The sequence below is a fragment of the Drosophila sulfurigaster genome, chromosome 3, assembly GCF_023558435.1.
Source record: "Drosophila sulfurigaster albostrigata strain 15112-1811.04 chromosome 3, ASM2355843v2, whole genome shotgun sequence".
NCBI lineage: Eukaryota > Metazoa > Arthropoda > Insecta > Diptera > Drosophilidae > Drosophila > Drosophila sulfurigaster.
Genome location: NC_084883.1, coordinates 4,374,751 through 4,397,335, shown reverse-complemented (window position 1 = coordinate 4,397,335; position 22,585 = coordinate 4,374,751). Strand labels below are relative to the sequence as shown.

General features: G+C 37.7%; 4 protein-coding genes across 5 annotated transcripts; 2 read left to right on the top strand and 2 right to left on the bottom strand.

The window, feature by feature from the left end:
* The first annotated feature begins 9,999 nt into the window (after nt 1–9,999).
* LOC133844232 (putative gustatory receptor 58b) lies at nt 10,000–11,491 on the top strand. Its single transcript, XM_062278145.1, has 2 exons — nt 10,000–11,218; nt 11,277–11,491. The coding sequence occupies exons 1-2, from the start codon at nt 10,217–10,219 to the stop codon at nt 11,463–11,465; spliced, it is 1,191 nt and encodes a 396-aa protein (XP_062134129.1). The 5' UTR covers nt 10,000–10,216; the 3' UTR covers nt 11,466–11,491.
* A 2,742-nt stretch (nt 11,492–14,233) lies between these two features.
* On the bottom strand, nt 14,234–18,418 carry LOC133842441 (phenoloxidase-activating factor 2). Of its 2 annotated transcripts, none has more exons than XM_062275524.1 (3): nt 18,365–18,418; nt 15,320–15,832; nt 14,234–15,263 (listed from the first exon to the last, which is right to left on the bottom strand). In XM_062275524.1, the coding sequence occupies exons 1-3, from the start codon at nt 18,401–18,403 to the stop codon at nt 14,385–14,387; spliced, it is 1,431 nt and encodes a 476-aa protein (XP_062131508.1). In that variant the 5' UTR covers nt 18,404–18,418; the 3' UTR covers nt 14,234–14,384. The 2 variants fall into 2 exon arrangements, with proteins under 2 accessions (XP_062131508.1, XP_062131510.1); XM_062275526.1 differs by lacking the exon at nt 18,365–18,418 and adding an exon at nt 16,475–16,608 and having other exon boundaries at nt 14,235–15,263.
* Nucleotides 16,793–19,383, top strand: LOC133842442 (phenoloxidase-activating factor 2). The gene is made up of 3 exons (XM_062275527.1): nt 16,793–16,906; nt 17,047–17,519; nt 18,433–19,383. Coding segments are annotated over exons 1-3 (1,347 nt in total). The 5' UTR covers nt 16,793–16,905; the 3' UTR covers nt 19,306–19,383.
* Nucleotides 19,384–21,075: 1,692 nt separating this feature from the next.
* On the bottom strand, nt 21,076–22,273 carry LOC133843914 (CTD nuclear envelope phosphatase 1). The gene has a single exon (XM_062277680.1). The coding sequence runs from the start codon at nt 22,083–22,085 to the stop codon at nt 21,150–21,152; it is 936 nt and encodes a 311-aa protein (XP_062133664.1). The 5' UTR covers nt 22,086–22,273; the 3' UTR covers nt 21,076–21,149.
* Nucleotides 22,274–22,585: the final 312 nt, after the last annotated feature.

The following is a 22,585-nucleotide window of genomic DNA, read 5'->3' as shown; positions in this document are numbered from 1 at the left end:
AAAGAAAGTGTAATTTTGAAGCTAGAGTCACAATTATGGGTGGATACAATCACAACTGCAATCGTTACGATTCCTTAATCACTGGTTATACCCGCTACCCATAGGGTAGAAGGGTATTATAACTTTGTGCCGGCAGGAAATGTATGGAACAGGTAGAAGGAGGCATCTCCGACCCTATAAAGTATATATATTCTTGATCAGCGTCAACAGCCGAGACGATATAGCCATGTCCGTCTGTCCGTCTGTCCGTCCGTCCGTCCGTATGAACACCTACATAGATCTCAGAGACTATAAGAGATAGCGCTATAATTTTTTTCGACAGGATTTGTTATGTTTGCACGCAGATCAAGCTTGTTTCAAATTTTTGCCACGCCCACTTCCGCCCCCGCAAATCAAAAAAATCGAATAACAAGCCTAGTTTAAAAGCTAGAGTTGCGAATTTTGGTATATACAATATTGCTGTAGTAGTTATGATTCCTGAAAATTTGGTTGCGATCAGATAAAAATTGTGGAAGTTATTAAAGAAATACTTTTTTATGGGCAAAAACGCCTACTTACTAGGGGTCTTAGTTGGTTTGGCCGACAATCTGGCACATTGTGCCGTCTATGGTATATTTTGAATGGTATACTATATCGATATACCAAACATACCATTTGGTATATTTTTTAGTATTTTCGGTATATTTTTAAAATGATACCGCAATATTTTACCTTTATTAAAAATGGGCAGCGGGTATCTCATAGTCGAGCACACTCGACTGTAACTTACTTACTTGTTTAAAGTTGCTTTTGTTGACAATCTGGTATATTTTGTCGTGTACGGTATACACCAAATATAGTTTTTGGCATATTTAAGTATTTTTTTAATCGCTTGTAGCTTTATTACTTCTTTGTATAGTATATATAATATTTTGCGAACAAAAGATTATTCAAAACCCAAATAAGTAAGAAAGTTACAGTCTAGTGTTCTCATCTGTGAGAAAAGGAGTGAAGACAGTGCGATAGTTTTCTTAAAATATACCAAGTTAAAATTCCGCAAAAGTTTATTTTGTTATTAAGGTTTATTTTGACTTTTTGCATTGAATGGGAATATTCATACTCTAAATATATTGGAAAACATGAATAAACTTACCGTAAATTCTTGACATACTAAAGTTCAGATTTCTTACATGATTCTCTTCTGCTCGACTTTTACACTTTACGGCTCTACTTCCCACTCTAGAGTCACTTAAAGGAAGCGACGAGCGATGGTAACGCATTTGATTAATAGCTTTTAATATTTAATAACTTTATGCAAAGCAGCGCACAATTAGACAAGAGCCACTTTAAGCGTTTGTTAAACAAGCAGCTCAATACACAATCAAAAGAAATAACAAAAAGCAGCAAAGTGAGCACAACTTTTGCATGTCGAAGTTCAAATACTCTTATTCTTAATACATATTAAGGATTTACTCAATCTATACTCGCACTGCTATTTGGAATATTGAATATTAAGTTTAAGTAGTACTTAAATATTATTTTGGTAATAAGCAAGAAAGTTAGTTTTAAAATATACCGAATTAATATACTGTAAAAATACTAAAAATATTCCAACGGCTATTTTGGGTATATTGATACATTCATTCATAAGATAGCGTGCAAATTATACCAGATTGCCAGTGAAAGCAACTAAGACTCCAAGTTATAATAACTTTGACAATTTTTATCAGATCGCAACAAAATTTTCACAAAATCTATAGTAATTATAGTACATATTTACCAAAATTCGCGACTCTTTAAAATGATGGTTGTTATTCGGAAGGAAGATGGACATGGCTATATCGTCTCGGCTGTTGACGCTGATCAAGAATATATATACTTTATAGTGTCGGTGATGCCTCCTTCCAATATATATAATACGAAATAATTGGAAAACCTACCAATTTCTTATAAAGGCAATAATTTTATAAAATTCTAAAAATATACCTAATATTTATAAAGAAAAACCACATTATAGCAAATTTAAATCTAAACTAAAATTATGAACATAATATCTATGTATATGTTTATATAGATATACCAATCGAGTTATTAAATAGTAAAGACTCTAAAGTCAAGCCATTCATTAAACTGTTACACTGTTAGTTTTTATGTTTTCCATTTCCCATGTGGTATAATTTAGTACATTTATTGATAATAATTACGTGACACTTTTAGTTTTAAAACTACAAGCGACTCGATTCGATAAAAAAACAAGTACGAAAGCTACAGTTTAAAGGTCTCGTAAGTGAGATTCTTATGAATTTGTGCTCGACTGTAAGATACCCGCTTTCCAGTTTCAATAAAAGCAAAACAGTGTAGTATTATTCCTAAAATACAGATAAACAGAATTAATACACTCCGAAAATACTGAAATATAGCAAAAGCTCTATTATTGGTATATTAATATTGTGTTTCTTAATAACTTGTTATGCATGTTGACACTTATCAAAATATATATAATTTATAATAACATATGTATGTAATACCTTTCCTGGATATCGGGTACAATAATTAATTAGCAAATTGAATACATATCGCTGCAATCGTCCATAAACTTCGGAGTGGTTGCAAAGCTAGACGCAATGGGAGACGTTTAGCCATCAGATTGGCATCAAGCCATAACGCACATTTATCAAATTAAATTTGACTCAAGGACCTGACAGCAGAAAATATGTTGTAGCATACTAACTATCCAACTGCCGGAACGCCAACATGTTGCACAATAAGTTAGTATTTTTGCTAAATATAAGTTATTACCATATGCTCATCTATGGATTGATGCCGACTACACTGCGAACCAGCAAAAACTGCAAACTAAGGATCTGCAAGGTGCCCTACGTATACTTGATTTACAGTTTTTGTATCACTTTATGTCTGTGTCTGCAATTTCGGTATGTGTTCCCATCTGACTTCTTCGAAGGCTACATGAAGAACAATATAATACTACAGTGGAATATGATTGTGAATGCCGGACTCCGAGTTCTTGTCATCGTCAGCTGCTATAGTCTTGTCTGGCTGCGTCGACAGCGGTTGGTTCGCCTTTACCTGGAGTTTCTGTTATACTGGCGAATGCATTGGCCCATTCTCAGACGGATTGTCGGCGATCAGGCTTTAGGCAAAATGCAGTTGCAGTTGGCGAATATTTTGCTGCGTGAAATCTATGTGAACTATGCAATGTTGTGTTGCTTTATCGTCATACAATATCAACTGCTCGGCAAAAAAGAATTTCTGCAAATTCTTGTGAAAATATTTCAAATACTAATGATGACGGCCATTCGTCTGGGCTTCAGTTCGCTGCTTCTGTTACTCACACATCAGTTTGAGAGCGTTCAGTTAGCTCTGCAAGCAATTCGCCAACGAGCGAGGTCTTGCTCTCTGGAAGATTTGCATTGCGTTGCCAACATTCACACCAAGTGGCTGAATCTGGCCCAAAGTGCTTTTCGTGCCTATAACTTATCCATGGCTACGGTCTTTGCTATCATGTTTGCCGTTAATGTGAACGTACTCTATCACGGAGTTCAGTACGGTAACGACACAATCAAATCAGACATGTCTGGCGACATTATTGGTTTTGCTCTCATCGTAACCAATCTATGGAGTTCTGGTTTGGTCATGAATCTAATAGAGCATACGTCTAATTCTTGCAATAACGCCGGGCAAATATTGAGGCAGTTTACAGACAATCGGCAACTCAGTCCAGACTCACAGCTTGAGGTATGTGTTAGTGTGTTGATTTAATTATAAATATTTTAAACTTATTCGCACTTTGCAGTTGGAACTACTTATTAATCGCATACGAAGCAATAAACTTGTCTTTCAAATTTGCGGCTGTGTTGTTTTAAACAGAGCTGCCTTTCTAAGCTATATGTCATCAGTGTTGAACAAAGTTATCATTCTCATGCAATTCGATTTAAAGCGTAAGCAAGAGACGACGCAAGCAAGAGAATACGTAAATCAAACTTGAGCTTAATTTTACGTATACTTAATTTAAAAAATATATATATATATTTAAATTAAAGTTATAAGTGGTATTCTTTAAATGGTTGCGCTTTGATAAAAATAAAATTCAAAATTTTGTATTGAACATATATTTTTGTTATACCCGCTACGCATAAGCTAGAATGTTATTACAACTTTGTGCCTAATGCCTAATTATCACAACTACAGTCTTTATAACTTCCAAACTTTCGGTTGTATTCAGATAAAAGATGTTTTTAAAGAAATAATTTTATATGACAAATAACGGTCGGGATTTAGCTACTTTGGTTGACAATCTGTATACAATCTATTGACATTTTGTACTTTGCGAGATATTTTCAGGACAGTTTTATGTTTTCATTTTATTTGGTATTTAGTTTGATACTAAATAGTACACTCGACTATAGCTTTCCTCCTTGTTGTTATTGCATGCAGATCAACTTGGCAATCTACCATACTTTGTACTCTATGGTATATTTCAAATGTAATAGTATATATCAACAAAAAGCCTCGGCTATTTTATTTTGTATATTAATTTAGTATATTTTAAAAAAAATGCCGCACTTTTTTACTTTTGTTAACAATGAGTAGCGGGTATCTGAAAGTCGGGAACTTCGATTGAAGCTATCTTGTTATTTTTATATATTACTTTTTAAAAGAACACATATGAGTTACCCTTGCAGTAAAAAAGCAAGTAAGAAAGCTACAGTCGAGAATACTCGGCTGTAAGACACGCGTTACCCATTGTGAATAAAAGCAAAACAGTGCGATATTACTTTTAAAATATATCAAATTTACATACCGCTTAAATATACCAAAGGACATATTTGGTATATTGATATAGTACTACAGTCAAAGGGTACCATAGAGTGCATAATATACAAGATCGTTAGTCAAAGCATCTAAGGCGCGTAGTAGCCGTTTTTGCCCATACAAAAGTATTTTTTTAAAAAACTTTTATTATTTTTAGTATGACCGCAAGAAAATATTTAGGAAATTTAAAAATTATAGTTTTTATTGTATATGGGAATTTCCACGGGTCGCGAACGTACATTCGTACGCGTGAAATTAAAAACGAAATTGAAAAGAAACGTTACCTGAAACTTTTTTATTTGTTTTTCGACAGCATTTGTTTAGCTCTTTGGTTAGTGTAAATTATTGGGCTTATCGAGTTTTAATTTTCATAATATTGGCAAAAAATATGCTGTCGCGAACGTTCGAATAATGGAAGACGACTTTTTGGGACGGAATATGTTAAAGCAACAACTTTTCTTTTAAACAAGCAAGAAAGCTACAGTCGAGTGTGCTCGACTGTAAGATACCCGCTACCCATTTTGAATAAAATACTGAATACTGAAAATATACCAAACGGTATATTTGTTATATCCATATAGTACCACATTCAAAATATACCATAGACACCACAATATACCAGATTGTCAACCAAAGCAACTAAGACCTCTAGTAAGTAGGCGTTTTTGCCCATACAAAAGTATTTCTTTAATTACTTCGACAATTTTTTTCTGATCGCAACCAAATATCGATATACCAAATATACAATTTGGTATATTTTTAGTTTCTTGAATTTTTTGGTATATTTTGAAAAAAATATCGCAATATTTTACTTTTATACAAAATGGGTAGCAGCACTTACTTGTTTATACTTGAAATATTGATACCAAAATAACTTAACATGTGAAGTTTTATCCACCTGCTTGCAGTTAATCCGAAGCAATTACAATAAAATGATGTTTTCGGTCGCGAACGTACGATTAGACCATAAAATAGAAGCCAAATAAAAATAACAGTTGAACATTTTTCGCTCTCGTTGTATTTTTCTCTTCTTATTGGATTGCAATAAAGAGATTTGGTAGAAAAAGTGCAAACATATTTTATGTTTTCCTTGTGAAATAGTTAAACATAAAAATGCATTTAAAAGTAGCTAAAAGTAAGATATATATGCATTACATTATGAAAATTTGGACATTTCTTTATGAAATTATACAAAACAAGTAAGAAAGCTACAGTCGAGTGTACTCGACTGTGAGATACCCGCTACCCATTTTGAATAAAAGCCATATATTTTGCGGTATTATTCTCAAAATATACCAAATATACTGCAAAATACTAAAAATATACCAAATGTTATGTGGTATATCGATATAGTACCGCATTCAATATATACCATAGACGGCACAATATATCAGATTGTCAGCCAAAGCAACTAAGACCCCTAGTAAGTAGGCGTTTTTGCCCATACAAAAGTATTTCTTTAATTACTTCCACAATTTTTCTGATCGCAACCAAATTTTCAGGGATCATAACTATTATTATTACTGTATATACCAAAATGCGTAACTCTAGCTTTAAAATTACGCTTGTTATTCCATTTTTTTTTTATTTGCAGGGGCGGAAGTGGGCGTGGCAAAAATTTGAAACAAACTTGATCTGCGTGCAAACATAACAAATGCTGTCGAAAAAAAATTATAGCTCTATCTCTTATAGTCTCTGAGATCTAGGTGTTCATACGGACAGACGGACAGACGGACGGACGGACAGACGGACATGGCTATATCGTCTCGGCTGTTGACGCTGATCAAGAATATATATACTTTATAGGGTCGGAGATGCCTCCTTCTACCTGCTACATACATTTCCTGCCGGCACAAAGTTATAATACCCTTCTACCCTATGGGTAGCGGGTATAAAAATACGATAGTTATGAAGATTTTGTTTTCGGTCGTGGTTGACCATTTGACGGATATTTTTCCGATCTTTAGGAACAGTCTCTGAGACCTAGTCAGAATGCCTCCATCTGCCTATTACATACATTTACTGTAGGCACAAAATTACAATACCCTACTCTCTAGGTAGTCATAGCATATAGTATAATTCAGTAATTAATTAAATTAAAGTGATTACATATGGCTTCATTTGACCAAAAACTTTCCATTGGTTGCTAGACTAAACGCAGTGGGAGATGTTATATCATCAGATTGCCATCAGTCCATAATGTACATTCAGAAAATTAAATATAACGTAATGAACTGACATCAGAAAATATGTTGTAGCATACTAACTATCCAACTGCCAGAACGCCAACATGTTGCAGAACAAGTTAGTATTTTTGCTAAAAATAAGTTATTACCATATGCTCATCTATGGATTGATGCCGACTACACTGCGAACCAGCAAAAACTCCAGACTAAGGATCTGCAAGGTTTCCTACGTGTACTTGATCTACAGTTTTTGTATCACGTTATGTCTGTGTCTGCAATTTCGGTATGTGTTCCCTTCTGACTTCTTCGAAGGCTACATGAAGAACAATATAATACTACAGTGGAACATGATTGTGAATGCCGGACTCCGAGTTCTTGTCATCGGCAGCTGCTATAGTCTTGTCTGGCTGCGTCGACAGCGGTTGGTTCTCCTTTACCTGGAATTTCTCATCTATTGGCGATTGCATTGGCGCATTCTGAGACGGATTGCCGGCGATCAGGCTCTAGGCAAAATGCAACTGCAGTTGGCGAATATTTTGTTGCGGGAAATCTATATGAACTATGCTCCTATGTTCTGCTTCATTGTCATAAAATATCAACAGCTCGGCAGAAAGGATATTTTGCAGATACTTGTGAACATATTACAAATACTGATGATGACGACAATTCGTCTGGGCTTCAGTTCGCTGCTTCTGCTACTCACACATCAGTTTAAGAGCGTTCAGTTAGCTCTGCTGGCGATTCGCCAACGAGTAGGATCCCGCAGTCTGGAAGATTTGCGTCGCATTGCCAACATTCACACCAAATGGATGCAGCTGGCTCGAAATGCATTTAGCATCTATGAGTTTAACATGGCCACCGTCTTTGCTATCATGTTTGCCGTCAATGTAAACGTACTCTATCACGGAGTTCAGTATACCAACAACACAATTAAGTCAGACACGACTTTCAACATTATTGGTTTTGCTCTCATCGTCACCAATCTATGGAGTTCTGCCTTGGTTATGAATCTAATCGAGCATACGACTAACTCATGCAATGATGCTGGACAACTGTTACGACAGTTTACCGACGATCGCCGGCTAAGTCCAGAGTCACAGATTGAGGTTAGTCTAAATATGTTTAATTGATTATAAACATTTAATTCTTTTAAGCTTTTTCCTTTTTGCAGTTGGAACTGCTTATGAATCGCATACGAAACAAAAAACTCGTCTTTCGAATTTGCGGCTGTGTTGTCTTGGACAGAGCTGCCTTCTTGAGCTATATGTCATCTGTGCTGAACAAAGTTATCATTCTCATGCAGTTCGATTTAGGACGTAAGCAAGACATCAATAATAGAACGTGATATAATAAAACAATTAAGAAAGCTACAGTTGAATGTGCTCGACTGTGAGATACCCGCTACCCATTTTGAGTAAAATCAAAAGTATTGCGGTAATATTCTCAAAATTTACCAAAACAATATATCACAAAATATTAAAAAACAGTAAAAACATTCCCGACCAGAACTCAAACTCGCACACCACAAAATGTTGGGCTTGCAAACTACCAGCAGTTGCTATTTAATTCTAAACATCTAAGACACGAGCAATTGTTGTCGTGTTCATCTTCATTGCAAAACTACACATACCGATACAGGCGAGCATGTAGATACATAGACGAATACAAACAAACGAAAGCATAGCAGGCGTTTTTGCCTATACAAAAGAAATTTCTTGAATAACTTCCACAATTTTTATCTGATCGCAACCAAATTCAGGAATCACAATTACTATCGTTACACAATTACTATCGTCACAATTACTATCGTTTACCAAAATTCGCAGCTCTAGCTTTAAAATTACGCTTGGTATTCGAAGTTTGATGATTTGCGGGGGCGGGAGTAGGCGCGGAAAAAAATTTGAAACAATTTTGCTCTGCGTGCAAACATAACAAGTCCTATCGAAATAAATAATTTATAGCTCCATCTCTTATAGGCTTTGAGATCTAGGTGTTCATACGGTCGGACGGACAGACGGACAAACAGACAAACGGACAGACAGACAGACGGACAGACAGACAGACGGACAGAAACTAATAATACCGAAGGCCAGATTTAGGATATCGATGAAGTCCCACATTCAAAATGTTTCATTGAGGCTAAAGTATACCAGATTTTCAGTCAAAGCAGCTAAGACTCTATTGCAGTAGGCGTAATTTGCATTAAATAACTATTTTTTTTTAGTATTTCCTAAATAACTTCTACAATTATTCTTTGATTGCATCTAGTAATCATAAATACGGTAGCTATTATTGTACGTACCAAAAATAGCTTAAAAATTAAGATTGTTGTTTCGAGTAAGTGGGCGTGGAAAAAATGTTAAACAAAGTTGATCTACGTACAACCAGACATACGGATATATTGTCTCGGCTGTTGATGCTGATCAAAAATATATATACTCAATAGTGTCGGGGTGCCTCCTTCTGCATGTTACATACATTTTCTGTCGGCACAAAGTAGTAATAGCCTTCTATCCTATAGGTAGCAGGTATATAAGACAAGTAAGAAAACTAAATTTTGAATAACAGTAAATTGGTGTGGTATTATCCTAAGAATATACCAATATACCTAAAAATACATATTGTCAATGAAACTGAGACTTGACAGCAGCAGTCGTTTTTTTTCAATAGACTATTATTTCTTAAAACGTCAGAACACATTTTTCTGATCGCAACCAAATTTTCAAGAATCATAAATATTACAGTTATTATTGTATGCACTAAAAAATTGACACTAGTTTTAAAATAACTCTTGCTCTTAAATTTATTCGATTTGATGGCACAAAGGAGAAGTTGCATAAATCTAACAACTAAGAAAGTTACAGTCGAGTGCACTCGTGAGATACGCGCCACCATGTGCGGGAGGCATAAAGTTGTAATACCCTTCCACCCTATGGGTAGCTGGTATAACTATGCTGTTATTTATAAAGAAATTAGTAGAGATAAATAATTAATTTGATTACATTACGCTGTAATCGTCTACAAACTTTCCATTGGTTGCTAGGCTAAGCGCAGTGGGAGACGTTTAGCCATCAGATTGCCATCAAGCCATAGCGCGCATTCATCTAATTAAATTTGACCCAATGACCTGACAATAGTAAAGGCACTCGAAAGCTCAGTTGACCTAATGCCATCGGGGAGTTGTAGCACATTAATCAGCCAACTGCCGGAACGCTAACATGTTGCATAACAAGCTAGTCCTGTTACTGAATATAAGTTATTACCACATGGTTATTTATGGTTTGATGCCGACTACACTTCGAACCAGCAAAAACTCCAGACTAAAAATCTGCAAAGTGTCCTACGTATACTTGATATACAGTTTTTGTATCACGGTGTGTCTGTTTCTGCAGTTTCGGTATATATTTCCGCCAGACTTCTTCGAGGGCTACATGAAGAACAATATAATACTGCAGTGGAACATGATTGTAAATGCCGGACTCCGAGTTCTTATCGTCGTCAGCTGCTATAGTCTTGTTTGGCTGCGTCGACAGCGGTTGGTTCGCCTATACCTGGAATTTCTGTTGTACTGGCGAATGCATTGGCGCATTCTCAGAAGAATTGCCAGCGATCAGGCTCTTGACAACATGCAACTGCAGCTTGCGAATATTTTGCTGCGGGAAATCTATGTGAATTATGCGATGTTTTGCTGCTCCATCGTCACACAATATAAACTGCTTGGCGGAAAGGATATTCTGCAGGTGCTTGTGAAGACATTTCAAATGCTGTTGTTAATGGCGATTCGGCTGGGCTTCAGTTCACTGCTTCTGCTACTCACACATCAGTTTAAGAGCGTTCAGTTAGCTCTGCTGGCGATTCGCCAACGAGTAGGATCCCGCAGTCTGGAAGATTTGCGTCGCATTGCCAACATTCACACCAAGTGGCTGCAGCTGGCTCGGAATGCATTTAGCATCTATGACATGAACATGGCGACCGTCTTTGCAACCATGTTTGCCGTCAATGTGAACGTACTCTATCATGCAGTTCAGTATTCCAACAATACAATCAAGTCAGACACGTCTGGCGACATATTTGGAATTGCTCTCATTGTGACCAATATTTGGAATTCTGCCTTGGTCCTGAACCTAATCGAGCACACGACTAGCTCTTGCAATGATGTCGGACAACTGTTGCGACAGTTTACCGACGATCGCCGACTAAGTCCAGAATCACAGCTTGAGGTAAGTCTAAATATATTTATTTTATTATAAACATTCAATAGTTTTTCGCCTTATTCAGTTGGAACTGCTTATGAATCGTATTCGAAACAATAAGCTCGTCTTTCGAATTTGCGGCTGTGTAGATATGGACAGAGCTGCCGTGCTGAGCTATATATCATCTGTTTTAAATAAAGTTATCATTCTCATGCAATTCGATTTAAGGCGTAAGCAAGAGCTGACTTTACAACACATCAATCATAAAACGTGAACTTAATTTTACGTATACTTAACTTTAAAATATATATGGGTAATTCCATGACGGAATTTGTCCCGTGCGAGACTCTTTACAGTGCACTGCATTGAAAATAGCATAAACTGAAACAATTTTAAAAATAAATGAATGGTATTCTTAAAGCTTATATATTTAGAGTTAAGATTGATTTTAGGAACTTGTTCCGTTTTACGATAAAGTATATAAATTCGTTAATTTTTTGGTTATGCGTACGAATTTGTTAATTTTTGCAATTATCAGAACAGAAAACAAAACAGAAAGAAAATTCAAAAACCATTCTTAACTCTAATTAAAGTGCTTATCTAGAGCTATAAAAATAACCTTTTCTTATTTTTTAAATTGTTTCAGTTTATGTTATTTACAATGTAAAGAGTCTTGCACGGGAAAAACTCCGTCTTGGAATTACCCATATACATATTGAAAATTTACTTTTTTGCGGTATGAAACTCATGCTCTTAATAAAAATTAAATTTAAAAATTGTATTTGTAAATACATGTATGTAAATATTTTTTTTTTTTTGAAACACATAAATTTATTATCATTCGGGCATTTAGGCTCCCTGAAAACCCTTCCAAAGACAGCTTGGAAACTTTTAAATAAGCTTTTGAAAAAGCTTTAAAAGTTACAGAAACTGTAAGAAAGTTCTAACATAATTTGAATACCATTTCACAAGCCATTCATTGACTATTCAGAAGCCTGTCGAATGTTGTGCATTGATTATTTAATCAGGTTGCTGTTGTTCAAGTTGATTTTACAAGCATATTAAAGCTTAAGTATTTTATTTATTTATGTATTTAGTTGGAATAAATTATCAATACTACATACTTGAAAAGATGCATTGACTATACACCCCAATTAGTGCAGTGTATACAAATGTACTTTATGGTTGCTATTTAGCGGATTTTCCACTGCAATTAGCCAGTGTCAATTGTTCATGTGTGCTTAGCACAAATGGCTCTGTGAACATTAGTGGCTTGTTTTATTTTTTACACATACGCACACACACACCCACAGCCGCACTATCACGCATAGTAAGCACACACACACATTCACTCATATATTTGCACTTCTAAATGCCATTTGCAGCTGTTTCTATTTCCGTTGGCAGGCCACAAAGCAGGGGCATTCTATCAAGAGCCTCCCCCCGTAAGTCCCGCCCGCTTAACTTCAGCTCCCTTCGCAGCATCATTTGTAATTTGATGCCATGTGCACACATTAGTTGCTGCAGTTTCAGTTGCAATTGCAGCTACATCTGTCGTTTGTCGGCAAGGAAATATGCCTCAAAGTATGCAACACAAATGTGGTCAGGGCCATTATAATTGCAAGCACACATACAAACATAAACATCGATACTCACTCATAGATGGCGCTGCATTGCAATGCATTGCATTTGACATGCTGCTTTATTATAATTAAATCATAATCAATTTGGCAAATATTTGATTTCGACCGAGACCAAGAAACGAAAACTAATCAGGCGTGAATTTTGCATAATATACAATTATGCACAAGGATACTAGGATGCATGCCTATGGGCTTACATGCAAATACTCGCAGTCAAAAATAGAGCCAGATGCCTGCCGTATACTTATGACGACAAAATCAATATTGGGCAAGTTTCAAGTTGCATGCTGCACGCTGCATGTTGCATGAAACGCGCAAATAAATAAAACTCCCTTAACAATTTACTTGAGACATGGGTTTTTCGCGAAGTCGTCGCCAGCAGCAACTATCCACGCCCTTTTCCGCTGCCGACGGGTCAAAATCAATTCCCCAGCTATTGCACAGCGTGTAATTTTTCAATTTTTGGTAGCACGCTTCTCTGTCCCAAACAGCCTTTCAGTTGCAGTTACTACATTGCATTGTTTCGTCGGTCTCTCATGGCTGTTGCTGCACAAACTACTTAATTTCAACTTATGACCAAGGAGGAAAGCTGCGCAATTTGGAGAGAAGCCGCACAATATGCTTAGACTCAACTACTTGAATAAGCTGCAGGCATCAAGATTCCTTCAGTCCGATAAATCAATTAAGTCCACAGTAAAGAAAACCCGTATACTCGAAAACCCGAATACGCGAATTTCCGAACTTACCCAACAGTTCTTACCCATTTTGAGGCAAATAGCAAAAACCAATTATTAATCAAGTAAGGAAGCTATAGTCGAGTGTGCTCGACTAATAGATAGCTGCTACCCATTTTGAATAAAAGCAAAACATTGCCTTACTATTCTTAAAATATTACTAATAATAAACCGCAATAATTCTTAAAATACGCCGAAGGCCATTCCAAATATACCGTATAGGTCAAGATATGCTGCGCAAAACTTTTTTTTTTAATAACTCATAGAATTTGTATCCTATCAGAACCAAATTCTTAGGAATCATAAATACTATAATTATTTGATTACTAGGGGTCTTATATAATATTTAGCATGTAGTACAATATCAATACACAAAATATATGCTTTGGAATATTTGTAGTATTTTGACAGTATATTTATTTGGTATATTTTAAATTGAGTACTTGCTTGCTTGCTTTTATTCAAAATGGGTAGTGGGTATCTTTCATACTTGTTCTAAATAATTCGCATTTTTTATAAATAACGATCAACTATATCTTAATATACAAGCTTAATATACCAATAAAAATATGTAAATAGTTAATTGCACAAACTATTGAATCATGCCATTCTGGTAGTCGGGAGCATTGAATTCCATTAACCAAATCAAATCTAATATAAATTGAACAAATCGTATGAATTAATCGTATAATAACGTTGTAAAGTTCTAATTAAGTTTGTTTAATAAAAAATTACCAAGTGAATATTAATGAGCTACAATAACATTGTTTATTTGAGAATATTCATTTTCTAGTATTAGTCAAAAGACGAGCAGCTCTAAGGTCCCTCAATCCGAAGTCCCAACGTCTTAACCTTATCATCGATCCAGTTGCGAAGGAAGGGAACATTGGCGTAGACCGCAGGCACATCTTGCTTGGCACAGTCGATGCCCCACGACACAATGCCCACAAGACGATACCGATTCGTTTCTTTAGGCATCGTGCAGAAGAGCGGCGATCCTCCATCACCCTTGCAAGTGTCTTTCCCCTCCATGCCACCTGCGCACAGAAAACTGGGCCGCAGACGAAAGCGTCTGCCCAGCACTGTGATTCTCAACATCGCCTGGCACTCGGCTCGACTCACCACAGGCAGATCAATGCGCTTCAGCAGATGTTCGTTCCGGCTGCTGCCGGGCAATCGGCGACCCCAGCCAGTGGCAAAGCATTGGGCATCCCGCAGCTCCGCCAGCAAGGCGGGCGTCTCAGTGGGTGGAAGGCAAAGTGGTTGAATATGTGGTTGAATTGGCACTGGTTCACTCAGCACCAGCAGAGCAATGTCATTGAAGAAAGCACCCGGTTCGAAGTCCTCGTGGCGAATGATCTGCTTAATGCGACGCGCCTGATGCTCGTGCGGCTCATCGAGACTGTTCAGATCCCATTCGCCGAGTCGGACAACTAGCGTGTTAATCGTGTGATTCTTTATATTGTGAGCACTGGTCAGCACCAGCTGAGGGTGAATGAGAGTGCCGCCACAGAGGAACTGATTACGTCCACTGAACACTGCTACCATCCAGGGGAACTCGCCGAAGAGCGCGACATCCTTGGCATACTCGTAGTTGTCCTGGTCAGGTATCAGACCATTGGGATTGCTCCAGCCACAGCCCTGATACTTGAAGCTGGCCAACTTGTCCACATACGAACTCTCATTGGCAGAGATCTGCAAGTAGCTAACTAGATGTTATCCTTGTTTACTGTGAGTTCAAATTGAGTTACCTTCATATCTATGGCACAACAGCGTTGCAGAGCACCAACGCAAGGAGTGTCGCCTATGCGAGGATTTAGAATGAAGCGTCCGTCATCGACAATCAAATTTTCCCTGCAAATCGCTCTCGGCACACACTCCATATTAAAACCACAGCTCTCATAACCGCTAGGCTCCTCCGTCGTCACCGATGTCGCCGGAGTCGATATAGTTGGCGTCTTCATGGTGGTCACAGTCTGAGTTGCAGATAAGCTCCTCTGCGAGACGCTTGCCTCCATGGCCAGAGTGGCGTTCCAGCTCTCCAGCTGCTCGCGATCACAGCACACAAATCCATGACCACAATTGTTTCCAAGACGCGGACCAATTGCATCGCGTCCCGAGTCATCTGACTCGGTGCACAACTTGTCCGTGACGCACAATTCCTCAGCGCCGCACATTCCATCAACAGCTGCATTTATCTGCTGACCATTGGACAGTCGTTGATGGGCCACCGCAATGAATGCGAACAGAAGCAGTCTTATCATCTGAAATGGAAGTACTGATAAGAACTGATCACATATGATTGCCTCGAGCCTCCCTCAGCTGCAAAAGGTTATCAATTGCATCTACGTATATTACCTTCAAACAAATACTTGTAAATAAACTAATATTATTTCAGTTTAAACTTCCCTTCTTGAAATATCTCTACTCAGAATCACCTTGAAACAATTTTGATTTATATTTTTCTACTATCTAATATTTAGGTCTAGCTTAATTTCTTCATTGGAAATTCCACAAATAAAATTCTTCAAATTCGACATATTTTATAAAGAACTTTGATTTTCAACTTCATAAGAAGGCTTACAATTTTTCATCATTTTTATAATATTTTGCAATTATATTCTCCAGTTAAGGTGCATCTTCTCATTAATAAAAAGTGATTTTCTATAAATACCGATTCTAAAAAAAATTTCCCCAACGTGAACTTGTTTTTTAAACATTTTGCTCAGCTTTTTGTGATAGCGTCTAGTTGAACTGCAGTTACTCTCTATACAGTCTTTTCATATTGGTTTTCACAATCACAAATTTTATAGAAGCTGCTTATTTTCACAACAAAAATGGGGAAATTATTGTGCTTATCATTTTAATAACACGTTTCATATAAAAATGTATTTTGCATTGCTCACGTTTTTAACCAGGTATTATGTAGTTTATTTAGTATATATATTAAGCACTCGCTTCCATAAGCTTGTTAGCCGCGTTACGAGCTCTCAAGATCGATTTGCTTCAACGACGATTCGCGCACAACATCAACTGAATTGCTTTATATTGATGTGATGCGTCTTATAGTTAGAACCGGCTTGGGACTACAACTATTCTGAGAGCGCATGGGAGAGTAAGTAAATCAATAAAGCGAAATGCGAGTTATTCCTCTCTCAATATTAAATTCCCATTCAGAGAGTTAGTTGATCGATAGGTAGGCTTTGGCTATTGCGCCTCTAATCTGATCAAATATAAACAAAGAGTTTCGGATCGGGAAACTCAGTCGTATTTGCAAACTTACTTTGAGCAAATCTCAACACAATTTTTGAAACGCGGTGCTAATTAGTTAATACAAAGTGAGTGGCATTGATAATATACTCAAATTTTATTTATATGCAATTAAATATTCATGATTCGTATATTACGTATACGTAGCGTATATTCAAAGTGCATAGCTTGCAATTGTGACTAATCTCTACCTCTTTCTCTCTCTCAGTGCACAATAAAGCAATGTTGAATCAATTCAAGCTAATTTTGCTGCTGATTTTCCCCTTGAGCAGCTTTGCTCTTCGCGAATGCACATCGACTGAGCTTTGCATCACCGAACAACGTTGCAATGAGACAGACGATTCTGGCCGCGGTTTGCTGGGACCCCGCACATTGGATAACAGTTGTGGCTTCGGACTCGTCTGCTGCGACAAGGAACAGCTGGAGAGCTATGAAGCCACCTTAGCTCAGAAGCTTCTCAACGAGCAGAAAGCAGCTACAACAGCTTCACCGCCGCCTTTGAATCTTGACTTTAAGCTCGATTACGACACATGCGACACAAACAAATTGTGTGTGCCAAGACATCTCTGCAGATCTGGTCTGGTCAATGAAGATGGTCGCTATATAATTAAAGCACGCATCGATGACACCAGCAATTTTGGATGTTCCATATTCGAGAGTTGTTGCCCTCCCGGCGATCAGGTGAGATCATCTTAATTCAATAATTCTTGGCATTGTATTTAAATTGTAAGCTAAATTGAAATGCCAATGCATAGGTTTGCTCTCGCAATCAAATGGGTTATTTCCCAGCATTCCACTTGCGCTTGGCTTTTATTTATAGATTAGTTTCTTATTAGTCGCTTGGCATGTATTAGTGTGAGATACTTGAAGCTGAGCTTTATTGCAATTCCCATAAAATATAATCAAATTATTTATGTTGAAAATTCCCATTCGGTATTCCATCTATCTCTACTATAGATACATGAAATGATTAAGCATTTCATAGCAGATCAATAATCTTAACTTTTAATCACAAAAATCGAATTACGTTATAATGATTAGGAAATATATATTGAAAACATTCTTCATTCGTATTTTAGAATACCTGCAAAATATTTTTAGACTAATATAGCTTTCCCGCAAATTCAAAATTTGAGAAAAAAATTAAACTCATTATTTCACGATTTATACTTTTCTGCTAGAACAAAATAAATATTGTTCAAAGCTTAAAGCTAATAATTAGTTTTTAAGCGCATAATATTATTCTTGTAGCAATATTTATTTATCTTTATTAATGCATTTATAATGACAAAAGATTCTGATATTTTGATATCTTTATGTGGAATAGAAACAATTTAGAATAAGTAAAAAATGAAACTAATAGAGGAGTCGTAGAACGTAGAGAGTACTATATTACAATTTAAACAGTCATGAAAACAGAAAGTTGGAAAAGTGTCTCACAAGGGAATATTATATATAATGTTCAGTATTTAAGTATTTGAATTACCTTTCCCACTTGTACATTAATAACCTTTATCACTTCTTACATTGTTTTCCCTGTGATGCGTCAATATTCCTTCTAACATTCTATATAATTTGCCTTCTTCCATTCTAGATAGACGAGAGCGAGAATCCCATGCTGCGCCATCTGCAGCAGTTCCAGTACAAGGGCTGCGGCTATAGCAATCCGAAAGGACTCTACTACGCCTTGGAGGGCTACAGCAACCATGAAGCACACTACGCCGAGTTTCCCTGGATGGTCGCCGTGACAGACATGCAGGCAAAGTACGTCTGTGGCGGCACCTTGATACATCCCCAGCTGGTGCTGACCAGTGCCCACAATGTGGCCAACCACAGCTCGGACTCGTTGTTGGTCAGGGCGGGGGAATACGACTTGAGCAGTCAGCGGGAACCGCATGCTTATCAGACGCGACGCCTGCGACATTTGTGGCGCCACGAACTGTTCAACAAACTGAACTTTCACAATGACATGGCACTGATGGTGCTGGAGCAACCTTTCCGGCTGGCGCCGCACATTCAGCCACTCTGTTTGCCGCCAGTCGAAAATGTCATCGTGCAGGAGGCGATGCGGGAGGCGCAATGCTTTGCCATTGGCTGGGGGAATTCGCGCAATAACACGAAGCCAATGGACCGCCTTCTGAAAAGCATTGATCTGCCCATCGTCGAGCATGAGCATTGCCAGCGACTGCTGCGCATCACAATTCTCGGCAGACGCTTCAAGTTGCACCCAAGTTTTGTCTGTGCCGGTGGTGTGCAGGGCAAAGACACTTGCGAGGGAGATGGCGGATCGCCTTTGTTCTGCAGCATGGCAGGGCAACCGAATCGCTTCCAGCTCGTTGGCATCGTCTCCTGGGGCATTGAGTGTGCCGAAAAGGACATTCCAGCTGCCTACACGAATGTGGCATATCTCCGCAACTGGATCGATGAGCAGATTACAAGGGCTGGCCTCAATCTGGACGATGTCTAGATGTTGAACTCAATATTCCCAATGTATTCGCATTTTGAAACGTTTATATAAAATACAGAAAAGTTCAAGCATCACTGAGTTAAAGTATTAGGAATTATTAATCCCACAACTATGCTGACCAATAGAACGGACTGGATCACTATGCGTATACTTAACAAAGCCCCTTAGTGGACAACAAAATACCATATAAATTGAATTTTAAACAACATGCCACAACCCGAAGCCAAAAATGGCAAATGTTTAAATTGAATTTTTAATTTTCGCTTCGAATATTTAGATTTGATTTTATATCCTATGCTGACATTTTGTTTTGGCCAAATATGCGACTATTTTCTGATATTCGTATTTTTTGGAAAATTTATGTTTTGCCCAAGTCTGATTTATTGTCGTTTGGTTTACGATTTTGATTTGTGGAGCCATGAAATATGCCGGCTAACAAACTATACGTCTGCCTGCATGACTGGATGGCTGGCAATGGTTATTCAATTGCGACAATTGAGTTGCAGCTAACGGTGCGTATGAGCAATCACTCAACTAAGCAAGTCGACAACTAGCAATTCGAGTACGTACTCATATCGGCCTTTGTGCTTCATCTACTGTGAGCACACAGCTGCCAAAATTGTGCAGCAGCACTTACAAAAATCACAAAGAATCTAAAGGGACAAAAGAATGCTTCGAAATTGATTCAAATTGGATACGATAGCTCCATAGTTTCACTAAATTCACGTTGTGCATCCACAAGATGTCTTCAATCAAAAGAAACACTGAAAATGCCAAGAACTAATTAAGTTTTTGCATTGCAAATGAATGTACGGTACACAATACGAGTCAACAGCTGAGTATTTGTCTTGTGAGTGAGTCGAGTTGATTGTTTCGACTGGTTTTTATGGCCTTCTGGCTCCAATTAGTAGTGTCACTTCTTTCCCAACTTAAATCCAGAAAATTACATGGCATAAAAAGCTACAGTCGTAAGTAAATAATTCATTTGGCTTGAACCAAAAAACCCTTCATACAGCTTACAAAAAATAATGCCTCAGATTGAGACAGGTCAAGGAAGTGGCAGAACTTTCACCTGTGACGCCATAAATTTTCATTGCATCCATCGAGATGCGCCGAGGCGCAGTCAATTGAGCTTAAATGCTCGACATTCACGACGATTCATTGATATCGCAGCTGAGGATTGTGGGGCGATGTGAAACACAGTCATCGATTAGCCATTTGCCTTTCATACGCTTTATTCCGTTTGCACGCGACAGTGAAATCTGGAACATTCATCTTGCAACTCTCAAAAGGTATCGTTCAATGGCCCATATCACAAAATGAATGGAATCAGACACCGAAAAAACCATTCTAACTCAATACTGAATGGAAGCAATGACAACTCCAACTGTGTTGGTGAATATAAATGAAATAATACTGAAAATTATATATAATAGTGAATGGAGAATAGCAAACGAAGAAAAATTCGACTAATTTTAGTGAGTAATAATAGGGTTAAATGAATTGTCTCTCTCTTCAGTTCACTAACAAGACAATCGCTGGCAGTTTCTCTTTACATAATGTTTACATTCAGCTTACAGAATGGAGAATTCAGTGTGACCAGCCTAACGTCAGGGGAGAAGCCCACATGGAAAGTGATAGTATGTATGCATGTTGTATAGCCTGCCAGAACAAAAAATATAGCAGGAATTTTTAAATTCACCTTCTTTTTTGAAATTGAAATTATGTAACTGTTACCCCATTGAAATGACTATCAGTGTGTCTCCTAACTTTATCTTTTATATAAGTGAATAGATTTATTGCAGACACGAAAGTATTGGCAGGACATTGTAGCTAGGTGAGGTTTAAAGTTCACGGCGTCCAAGAATACTGCGAACATCTTTGGTGAAGCGAAGTGCGTCCAGAAAAGGCAAGAGATTGAGCAGCTCTTCATCGTGAGGATCGTAAATATAGGTCTTAATTGGTATGGCATTCTGTGGGAAATCGCGATAGGCGCCCGGCGAGTTATCGATAATCATGACTTTCGATAAGTCCCGGCTGACAACATGGAGATTCTTGCTAATTAAATTTGTTGATGAGACGCAATGCTGTCGATAGAAGCGACGCCGCAGGATGCCACGACCTGCATCCAATTTATCGACCACAAGAGATGCATAGGCTTCCATGCTGGCGGTGTAAATAACCAGGTCATACCATTTGGCCACAAAGTCCAGAAAGTGATCAACATGGGGACGCTTGTACACCTGAAACGTAACTGGTTGCAAATCGGCAACGATTTGAATATCCATCACGTAGTCGGGCTGAGCTGTTGAGGGCACAAATTGACAGCCCACAACACTCTGTGTGTCTGGATCAACGTAGCATGAGTGCACAAGAGTTTCATCCAAATCAAGGATTAGGGTCTTCCTCTCCACAAGCTGCAATTGCCGTTCCGACTCTTTGGAGAGGGCTGCTTCTCTATAAGTGAAGATTTCCGAGTGTAAAAATAGTCGCAACTTCGCCGCCACAAACGCTATAAACTGTCTTAAATACTCGCCCAGTCTATCAATTCGCCGCAATGCGATGGCCAACAAGTTGGCCCATCTCTCGGAGTAGGTATTTCTCCAGCTCGCTATGGAGCTGGAACTGGAGTTAGAACTGGAGCTGGACACAATGATGCAAGTGGTACTAATCTGTCTACTGGGTATTTGCAAGTCGATTGCTGGCACCTTAGAGACACTGGGCAGATCAATTGATGGCAGCGGTGTTGCAGTCGTCGGTTCCGACATCTGCATGACCATTTTTTGCAGATCAACAAAAGGTAACTCAAATCCAATTGGACTTAATTGATTTCAATGTTACATTACGCTTGAATTTGCTTATAGAATTTTGTATCCAACAGCCAATTTTTCAGTGTGCTATTTTAGGTTTTTCGAAAATTACATTTAAATGCTTTCTACTATTGTGTGACTGTGTTTTCAAAACAGTTTCAATATTAATCAAGTTAGAAAGCTACGGTCGAGTGTGTTCGAATGTGTGGGTTCCAGCTACCCCTTCTCAATAAAAGCAAAAGAGTGTGGTACTGAGAAAAATACTGGAATATACAAAATTATATGTTTGGATATACTATTACATTCAAAATATACCACAGAGTCCAAAATATGTCAATCAAATCATCTGTATTTTCGAATTTCTTGGCCTGATGAGCCTACATTTCATTGACATTTCTTTGGAGAAGACAGAAGACGGTCCGATATGGCTTGGAAAACGTAAACGGGAGAGCAGTGAACTTAATGAAATC